The following is a 10,580-nucleotide window of genomic DNA, read 5'->3' as shown; positions in this document are numbered from 1 at the left end:
TCTTTCCCAGCCTACCCCCTCTCTGCCCCTGGTTTTCCCTCATGAACCTCCAGCTGTACTTTCTTTTTCTTTTTTAAAGTTTTTATCTATTTATTTGACAGACAGTGAGAGAGAGCGCATGATCAAGGGGAGGGGCAGGAGAGGGGGAAGAGCAGGGAGCCCCACACAGGACTCCAGGATCATGACCTGAGCGGATGGCAGTCCCTTGATTGACTGAGCCACCCAGCTCCACCCCCGCCCCAGCTGTACCTTCTTCTGAGGAGGAACTTAGATCTTTGCTGTTTTCCACCAGTCAGTTGTCATTCCCTCCATCTCGGACATTGGACATCAGAGGGGCTGACCCAAATCAGCCCTGTGCATTACAAGGGTTCCTGACCCACAATAGCCCTAAGCTTAATGAAATGGCAGCTGCTTTATGCCATTGAATTTCGGAGTGGTTTTTTGTTACGCAGCAGCTAAAAATAGAAACACATGTGGGGAGTGGCTAGAACAGCATGTGGCCCATAGTAAAGGCCATGAACGTCTGCTCTTAAATGGATCCATTCATGTTAGCCAAAGAAGTTTGTCTGCAGAGATGCAGGGCAGGAGGGGGTGGGAGAGGCCAGCTCGGTGGCTGCTCAGGCTTGCTTGAACCTTCTAACAGGGCTCTGCTCAGCCCAGCACCATCCAGCGTGGGCTGCACGTCCGGCTGGCAGTCAGGACAGTGGCTTCACTGGCTGGTTCACCCCCAGCTCCACCTGTCCACTTCAGTCTAGGTGAAGGGCCGGGGGCGTCCAGACCTGGGCACACTCCCAGCCTTCTTCAGCCCTGCCTGACCCTCTGCCTGGTCCCCTGCAGGCAGTGCTCAGGGTTTAGGAGACGACTTCATGCCCGGGTAGGGCTGCCAGAGCAAATACACGGTGCCCAGGTAAATAGGAAGTTCGGAGAAACAACAAATGACATTCCACTTGGGGGCATGATTATAGTAAGCGATTATGCCTCCATTGCTAGATCCAGTAACCCTAGCCTAGGGACCCCAGCAAGCCTGAAGCTGGGCCTTTTCTGGGAGACCACGCCAGGTGGTCTCGAGCTCTTCACACCCTTGCTTGCTCCTTATATGGCCCTAGGAAGCAGGCACTTACAGATGAAGAAACTGAGGCAGGAGGCAAGTGAAACTGCCCCCAGGTTGTCCAGCTGCCAGTGGCAGGGCTACAGTTTGAATGGAAGAGGTAGGGGGCTGAATTGTCACCCTTCCTCCACCCCTTGGGGTTTTGAGTTTGAGCCCCCGCCAGGGGTAGAGGTTACTAAAACAAACAAACTTTTTAAAAAGATGCTCAATGTTACTAATCACCAGGGAAACGCAAATCAAAATCACAATGAAATGCCATTTCACACCTGTTAGGATGGCTGTTGCCAGAAAAACAAAAGACAAGTGTTGGTAATGATGTTGAGAGACTGGAACCTTTGACCTTTGTCTATGGGAATGCAAAATGTGCAGCTACTATGAGAACAGTATGGAGGTTACTCAAAAGCTTAAAACTAGAGCTATTATATGATCCAACAATCCCCCTTCTGGGTATTTATCTAAAATAATTGACATCAGGGATGCCTGGGGGGCTCTGCCTTTGGCTCAGGTCATGATGCCGGCATCCTGGAATCGAATCCCTGGTCAGGCTCCCTGCTCAGTGGGGAGTCTGCTTCTCCCTCTCCCTCTGCCTGCCGCTCCCCTGCTTGTGCTCAGGATTTCAAAGAGATATTAACACTCCCATGTTCTTTGCAGCACTATTTACAATAGCCGAGTTTTGGAAACAAACCAAATGCGTGTTGACGATGAATGGATAAAGGCTCATTGGTATATACAGTGGGATGTTCTCAGCCTTACGACAGAAGGAAATCCCACACACATGGATGAACCTTAAGGACATGATGCTAGTGAAATAAGCCAGACTCAGAAAGACAAACGTTGCATGATTCCATTCATGTGAATTATCCAAAACAGTCAGACTCCTAGAAGCAAAGAGCAGGATGGTGGTTTCTAGGGACAGGGGGCAGGGAGGAACTGCTAATCAACTAGTACCATTTCAATTATGCAGGATGAATAAGTTCTAGAGATCTACCATACAAAACTGTGCCTATAGTTAGCAATACTATATGGTATACTTAAAAATCTTTTAAGAGTGTAGATCTCATGATAAATGTGTCCTTACCACAATAAAATAAAGTTTTTATTATTTTTTTATTTTTTTTTAAAGATTTTATTTATTTGATTTATTTGACAGAGAGAGAGAGATCACAAGTAGACAGAGAGGCAGGCAGAGAGAGAGGAGGAAGCAGGCTCCCTACAGAGCAGAGAGCCAGATGCGGGGCTTGACCCCAGGACCCCGGGATCATGACCTGAGCCAAAGGCAGAGGTTTAACCCACTGAGCCACCCAGGTGCCCCTAAAATAAAGTTTTTAAAGATTTTATTTATTTATTTGAGAGAGAGCACAAGGAGAGGGGAGAGGGAGAAGCAGGCTCCCTGATGAGCAGGGAGCCCGACATGGGGCTTGATCCCGGAACCCTGGGATCATGACCTGAGCCAAAGGCAGATGCTTAACCCACTAAACCACCCAGGTGCCCCAATAAAATAAAATTTAAAATAAAAAAAAATAATGCCACTACTCTTCAAAATCCTCCAGTAGAGAGATTGACTGATGGCATCAAATGTCTGTGAGGACATGGAGGGACCAAAATGTTCATGCCAGTGGGAATGTGAGACAGCACAATGACCATGGGAGAAAGCTTTCCAGATCCCTAGGAAGTTAAACACACTCTTACCATATAATCCAGCTGTTCCACTCCTAAGTATTTACCAAGGAGAAATTAAAGTGTATTTCTACACAGAATTATACACAAATGTTTATAGCAGCTCTCTTTGTAATAGCAAACACTGAAAACAGCAGTGATGTTCGTCAGCATGTGAGTGGATAAACCAACTGTGGTCTATCCACACCATGGAATCCTACTTGGCAATGAGAATAAGCTGACATCTGACACCTGCTACAAAAGGAGTCTCAGAATATTACTCTGAATAAAAGAAGCCAAACTAAAGAAGAGTATATACGATAAGATCCCATCTTTAGAAAATTCTGGAATGCAGTACAACGCACTGACCCCAAACAGATCTGTGGTTGCCTGGGGCTGGAGTTGGGAACAGGGAGGGAGGATTGCAGAAGGGCACTGGGAAACATTTGAGGATGATGGCTAAGTTGACAATCTTTGTCACAGTTTCTCAGGTGTATGCACATGTCAAAACTTATTAGGTTGTACACTTACACACGTGCAGTTTACTGTACCTCCATTAGACTTCACTAAATCTTCCAGTGGCTCCATCTTGGCACAAATCAAAGCCAATGCGTCGGGGCTCCTGGGTGGCTCCGTGAGTTAAGCCTTTGCCTTTGGCTCAGTTCATGATCTCAGGGTCCTGGAATCGAGCCCCACATTGGGCTCTCTGCTCCGAAGGAGCCTGCTTCTTCCTCTCTCTCTGCCTGCCTCTCTGCCTACTTGTGATCTCTGTCAAATAAATAAGTAAATCTTAAAAAAAAATAAAAAGACAATGTGTTTACAAACACTACAGCTTTGCCTCTCACTTCATCTTTCACCAGCCTTCCACTTTTACTAAACTCTGGCCACATTGGCCTGCTTTCTGTTCCTCAAGGGTCTCACACTCGTGGTTTCCCTCTGGATGCTTTCCCACAGCTCTTCTGTCGTTCTCATCTTCTTACCCTTTGGGTCTCAGCCTGAGCCTGGTGTCCTCCTCCCCTGTACTTGCCCATGACCTTGTCACCCTGTTTCTTTCTTTTTTAGTATTCATCACATCTCTTATTAACTTCCGTCTTTGTGGCTCCTCAAGGGCTGGGGCCTTATCTGTCTTCTCACCACTGTGTCCTGGGGCAGCAGATACTGGCTTGGTTTAGTGGTTGGTGCTAACACACATCTGGGGAGTGGGACACCTGCCAGGTGAAACCTTCTGCCTCTCAGGGCGGGCTTCACCCAGGGATTTATCCCTTCCTTAGTCCTTGTAACTAAGCACTGACTCTGTGCAGGCACTGTTCTAGGCAAGAACCAGTGAAGAGAGGAAACAGAAGTCCTATGCGAGCCCTTGGTTTCTGGTGGGGAGAGGGGTGGTGGTGGAGACAGACAACGAGTAGGACTGTGTGGAGCAGAGGACATCAGGCAGTGGTAAGATCTAGGAGAGAAACACAGCAGGGTCATAGCACACCTGGGAAGCACTAATAGTACCAGCTACTTCAGACACAGGCTTCTCCAACATCCCCCAACCCATCTTCCACTGAGCCTTCCCCGAACCTGACCGTGCCTCAGTTTCCTCCTCTGTAAAATGGGATAGAATGACCACCCATCCCTTCCTCACCAGCTGTGAACACCACACAAGGCCGTGCAGGTGAGCCCCAGCAGCTGCTGTCTGCACAGTGATTCCCTCTTCCCTTTCTTTCCCCTCAACCACTGGGCTTTTACTTTTTTTTTCTTTTTTCTTAAAAAAAAAAAAAAAGATTCTATTTATTTATCAGACAGAGATCACAAGTCGGCAGAGAGGCAGGCAGAGGAAAAAAAAAGGGGAAGCAGGCTCCCCGCCCAGCAGAAAGCCTGATGCGGGGCTCTATTCTAGGACCCCGACACCATGACCTGAGCCGAAGGCAGAGGCTTTAACCCACTGAGCCACCCAGGTGCCCCACCATTGAGTTTTTTAATAAGAAATTAAATATCACCATTCCCCTCCCCCCTTTTAAAAATATTGTGTTTATTTTACTTGAGAGAGAGACACACACACACGGAGAGAGGGCAAGCAGGCGGAACATCACAGGCCGAGGGAGAAGCAAGCCCCCACCGAGCGGGGAGCTGACACGGGACTCCATCCCAGGACCCCGGGATCACGACCAGAGCCCAAGGCGGACGCTCAGCCCACTGAGCCACGCAGACACCCCAGCCGTTTTCCCCCTTAAGTATTGTGGTTTCTACTAGAACACGGCTTCTATGATTACAGAAAACAGAAAATGTGGTATCCGCCATGCCGTTCTGAACAGGCGGGAGGAAGCGTCACCCATTTCCCGGAGGGGGACGCGGAGGCCGCCAGCGCGCGAGAGCGGGGCGCGCAGCCTCCGGGGCTCGCTTGCCATGAGCCTCCGGGCCGCAGGCGGCAGCAGCGGGCGGCGGGGCCGATACAATGTAGCGAGGGCGGCGGGGCGGGTTACAATGTAGCTAGGGCGGCGGCGGTCAGGTGAGCGGCGGAAGGGCGGGGAGTCTGGGCGGGCCAGGTGAGGGGCGGGGGTGCTGGGGGTGGAGGGAACAGGGGCGCTCGACCCTGGGGGGCTGTCTGGGCCCGCCGCGTCCCGGGGAGCCCCCTCTCCCGAGGGCGCCGGGACTCAGGAGCCCGCCCAGGGCCCCCGCCCGCGCCTGATGCAGGGTTCCGACTTGCCCGTCCTCTCTGGGGCGCTGGGGGCACCGGGGACCTGCGCTGCCTCCCACCCCGCTCGGGCAGGTTTATCAGCCCAGAGAGGGGCTCCTCTCTCGCCCCTCCCCAACCCCGGGTGACACTGTCACCGCTTCCGGCCGTCCACACGCGCTGTCTGTAGGATGGGTGAGACCTGCGGCAGATCCCAGGGTTGTGCCACTCTCTGGGAATACCGGGCCTCCGTTTCCTCACTAGGGAATGGCTGGGCGTGGTAGAAGAGGGTATGCTTGTTGTTGTCGTGAGCGAAGTTGCGGGAGGTATGTCTTAGGGGTGGCTCTCTCCTGAGGCCGGCGGTGGCCACTGTGCCAGGCTTCTCTGGCAAATAACCCTTAAAAGGGGAGTAGCTCTGCCCCTGCCCCCGGGAGGGTCCTGCCAGGCCTTCTTCCAGGCATGAGAATATAGGATGTACTTCATCCCCTGCCACCTCCATGGGGAATTCTAGGGACCTCCAGTTGTGGCTGGGTGAGAATAGAACCGTCAGGAGTGCACCGGAGCTTAAGCCCAGGACCCTTCAGTGCCTGCCTCATGAGCCCCTGGGCTTTATTCTGAGGTTCACTTGAGTTGCTGAGTTGTCTCATCCTACCCTCTCTTCCCTGCCAGAGAAGGCGAGTCTCTAGAAGAGGGCAGAGGTGGGATGATGGATTTCCTTAATTCCTCTCAGTCTTCACCCTTCCTGCCTGTTCCTCTCTGAGACCAAGCCTGAATCTGAGCGCAGGGCTTTCTGAGGGGTGAACCGGGTGGGGTAGGGGTGGGGGGGCAAGGGGGAGTAGGGGGTGGAGCCAGGGCAGCTGCTGTGTAATGCCTCCCCTGGGCGTCTGTGTTGTTGGGACATCACTTGTGTGCCCTCAGAAGTCCTGAGGGAAGTATGATTCTCCAGCTTGGCAGGAGAGAGACTGAGGCTAGAGAGGTCGGATGAGCATGTATCCATTTGCTCATGGCCTCTGTGCTAGGCCGGGAGCTGGCACGGCCCGTAAGGAGGCAACTGAAAGATGCTTTTTCCAGGGGAGCTTCCAGCTCAGAGGAGGGCTGTTGGGAGGAGCAGAGGTGTTCCTGCTTTTAAGCTCCTCTGGTCGTAGTTTAAAATGCGGGGAGGTTTCCTTGGGATTGGGGTGGTTATCATGTGATAACAGTGACAGCTTGCTTAGCAACAGCTCTGGGCTATGGGTTCCCCTGACATATAAGTACAAACTTAGTCCTTCTACCCACTCCAGGAGCTAGGTAGTCTTCTTATTTGTGGGCAGGAAAATTGGATCACATAGCTCATCACTGGGAAACCCAGAATTTAAATCAGGGCTATCTGATTCTTTTTTAAGATTTTATCTGTTTATTTGACAGAGAGTGAGAGCACAAGCAGGAGGAGCAGCAGGCAGAGGGACAGGGAGAAGCAGGTTCCCCACTGAGCAGAGAGCCTGATGCGGCACTCCATCCCAGGACCCTGGGATCATGACCTGAGCCAAAGGCAGATGCTTAACTGATGGAGCCCCCCAGGCACCCAGGGCTATCTGATTCTTACATTACATGTAATTCTTACATTACATTGTTGTTACATTAGTAACAACAATAATAATAGTAAGCTGTACCTGGTACTTATCAGATGCATACTGTGTGCTGGCCAGGATACTTGGAACTTTGTATTAACTAATTTAATCTTCACAATAATCCTGTACAGTGGGCACTGTTATTTCCCCCATTTGAAACATGAGGAATCAAGAGCCAGGAAAGGTTTAGGCATTTGCCCAAGACCATACATGTCAGCTAGGAGCTGACAGATCTGGGATTTGAATAGCACCAATTCATTTTATTACCACAAGGCTCTTGAGGTGATGCCTCAGGATCTGTTTCAGATGTAGGAGATAGAGATCCCTCTCCTGGTAACAGTGGTTAAAGCAGAAGTTTATTTCTGTCTCACTTGAATGAAGCCTGGGGTGAAGGAGCTCAGGGCTTCTATGTCAAACCCAAGGTGGCTACACCAGCTCCAGCCATTACATCTGCATCCCAGGTGGCAAGAGGTAGGAATAGCTGAAGAGGGGCAGTGCCTCCTTTAAAGAAAAATTCCCACAAGATTTTTCTGTTTAAATTCCATTGGTCGTAACACAGTCACATGACCACATCTAACTATAGGGAGGCTGGGAAATCGTGACAAACCCCAAATCCAGCTTCCTCTGCCCAGAGAAGAAAAAACATACCTGGACTGTTGCTAAAGCAGTAAGTGCAGATTTTTTTTTTAATATATATATTTATTTGACAGAGATCACAAGTAGGCAGAGAGGCAGGCAGAGAGAGAGGAGGAAGCAAGCTCCCCGCTGAGCAGAGAGCCCAAAGCGGGGCTCGATCCCAGGACCCTGGGATCATGACCTGAGCTGAAGGCAGAGGCTTTAACCCACTGAGCCACCCAGGCGCCCCAGTAAGTGCAGATTTTATTGAAGACTCTTGCAGTAGGAGAAAAGAGACCTCGGTATGGAACTGCGTTCAACTCGGAACACAACACAAGCAAGTGAGAATTTATAGCCAGGGAGCAGGGTAAAATCAGCAGGTGGAGATTTGCTGAGGGGACACATCAGGGCTGAGTGGGGACTCTGGCTAAACCAACCTGCCAGGATCTCTTCTGAGGGCAGGCTGGGGTGATCAGATGTCACCTGGGGGTGATAGCAGATTTGAGGGTGATGGGGTACCAGGGTGGGGGGCTCCTGCTGAACTGACGGAGCGGGGTTCTTGCTAGAACTTGATGTCACAGGAGGGGCCCAGGTGGCCTAGGAGAAGCTTTGGGAGCCTGACTGCAGCCTGGTCAGGCACAAAATCTTTCTCACCACTAGGAAAGATGGGGTGAGTGAGTCCTGGCATAGCTGGGTCTGTCCTGCACTCTGGGTGCTTCCCAGGACACTGTGATTCTGTTGTTTGGAGAGGCACTGGTCGTCAGGGCCCAACCACCCTGAGTGATCTGCCCAAAGCGGTCAGCTAATGAGAGAGAGGAGGCTTAAGCCCATAGTCCATGGCATCTGTGTCCTCTCCTATGCTGACCCAGGTGCTGGGTTCTGCCACATTCCCACCACAGAGGCTGAATAGGTAGGACAGGTCCCACAGTTGGTGCGGGAGTTTTTTTTTTGTTTTGTTTTGTTTTTTAAGATTTTATTTATTTATTTGACAGACAGAGATCACAAGTAGGCAGAGAGGAAGGCAGAGAGAGAGGAAGGGAAGCAGGCTCCCTGCCGAGCAGAGAGCCCGACGTGGGGCTCCATTCCAGGACCGTGGGATCATGACCTGAGCCGAAGGCAGAGGCTTTAACCCACTGAGCCACCCAGGCACCCCGGTGCGGGAGTTTCTGACCCAGATGCCCGGCAGCCAGCACTGGGTGGCACTGGGGATGACTCTTGTCAAGGCTGTCCTCCCTGGGATCCATTGTCTTTCTTTTGGAGGGAGTGCAGATAGGAGTCATAGGCCTGTCTTGTATAATCATTAATTATTTTAGACTAAATAGGTAGAGAGAAAGCATAATTAACACCCGGCACTTTTAAGAAAAACAATCAACTTCCTATGAACTCATGTCACCTTGGTGGCAGAGAAGCTAAGGAGGTGGGAGGACCTGGGAAGTGAATCAGTGTCTCCAGTCAAAGCCCCTTTCTACCTTTCAGGAGCCTTTAGCTTTGTGAGTTTAGCCACTTGCTGAGGTCTTGGGAGGGGAGAGATGGGCCAGTGGGGAGTGAGGCATTTCCTATTTCCTGAGATCCTGAGGTGTGGGCCATGCACTGACTTGGGCCACACAGAGCCTCAGTGGGAATCCAGGCCAGTGAGGTGCGGTGCTGGCCTACATGATGCTTGATGAGCATTCCAGAGCCTTCTCCCCACGCTGGCAGAGGTGTAGGGCTCCCTGGGCACCAGGAAGATGGGCCGTGCCCAAGGCCACAGTGAAGGTGGGAGAGCAGGCCTGCCCCCCAGCATTGGCTCCTAGTGTCCAGCACTGTGACCTTTGACAGTTGTCTCTGATGGTTCTGCTCCCCTGCTGTGGTTTTGGGGTGCTCTGACAGAAAAGGAACACCTGTGCTCAGGTCCGGAAGTAAGGACCGGAGTCCTGGGAGGTGTTGTCTCATGGGAGTGGCCACGCCTTGGCTTCTCAGCAGTGAGGACATGGCTGGACTGGGGCTGGATGGGGAGTCCTGGGAGGGAGGGGGCCTGGGTTCCAGATTGGCGGGTACTCTTGGGGTGGTCACGCCCCTCTTCTCGCTCTGTTCCACTTGCGCGCCCCCCGTGCGTCTCTGTTTCTGAGGGGAAGTTACCAGTGGGGCCCAGGTGAGGGGGCTGAGCTGGTTGGAGGAGGGGCGGGGGATGGCAGCCGCAGTGTGGGGTGTTCCACCTGAGCCCTCCGGGGGAGGGAAGGAGGCCAGACAGCCCTCTCGAACCCTGGGAATCCGGGAGGGGTGGGAGTGCGTGAGTCTAGGAGCTCATCCCGAGGCTCATCTCTGCTCCCCCGCGCCCGCGCCCGCAGGTGGGATGCTATGGAATATGACGAGAAGCTGGCCCGGTTCCGGCAGGCCCACCTCAACCCCTTCGACAAAGAGCTTGGGCCGCGGCAGCATGAGCAGAGGGCCCGCAAGGAGGCCCCGGCAGCCACTTCCCAAGGTGGGTGCTGGGGGAGGCCTGAGTGGTCCCCCCATCCTCTCTTCCTAGTTCCTCCCGTGGAGCATGCTGGCTTTCCCAGGTAGCTGGGCCCCTTACTGGCTACTTCCCTTTCCTCCTCGGCACAAGCTACGTTCTGCCTGTTCTGTGGCCCCATCAGGACACGCTCTCCCGAAGGCAGGGATCTGATCTGTGACTGTCGTGTCACGGCTGCGTCCCAGGGCCCAGCACAGAGCAGGCACTCACTCGGGGAATACTTGGGGAAGGAACTCAGAGCTGCAGTTTGGTCAGGGAGAGGATGGAGCGGCCTGGACGGAGGCCCGGCTCCTCGGGGGGTCAGGAGGTGGGGCTCTGAGAGCTGCGGATGCAGTCAGGGTTTTGGGGGTGTGTGTGCACACACAGAGATCTCCTGGAGTCCACAGGGGGTTCAGAAATTCTGTTGTGAAATTCGCCAGCAGTCTTGAATCCATATATGCATGT

The 10,580-nt window shown here is 52.5% G+C and overlaps 1 protein-coding gene across 1 annotated transcript in view; it reads left to right on the top strand.

The window, feature by feature from the left end:
* Positions 1–8,214: 8,214 nt before the first annotated feature.
* The window catches only part of DEF8 (differentially expressed in FDCP 8 homolog), a 28,093-nt gene continuing 25,727 nt past the window's right edge, over positions 8,215–10,580 (top strand). Inside the window, exons 1-2 of the mRNA XM_032853723.1 lie at positions 8,215–8,312; positions 9,970–10,103. Of these exons, the coding sequence (XP_032709614.1) occupies positions 8,215–8,312; positions 9,970–10,103 (232 nt within the window). The remainder of the gene's footprint in view (positions 8,313–9,969; positions 10,104–10,580) is intronic.

This window comes from Lontra canadensis, unplaced genomic scaffold, assembly GCF_010015895.1.
Source record: "Lontra canadensis isolate GAN:19392208 unplaced genomic scaffold, GSC_riverotter_1.0 scaffold8, whole genome shotgun sequence".
NCBI lineage: Eukaryota > Metazoa > Chordata > Mammalia > Carnivora > Mustelidae > Lontra > Lontra canadensis.
This window is presented reverse-complemented; position numbering and strand designations above follow the sequence as displayed.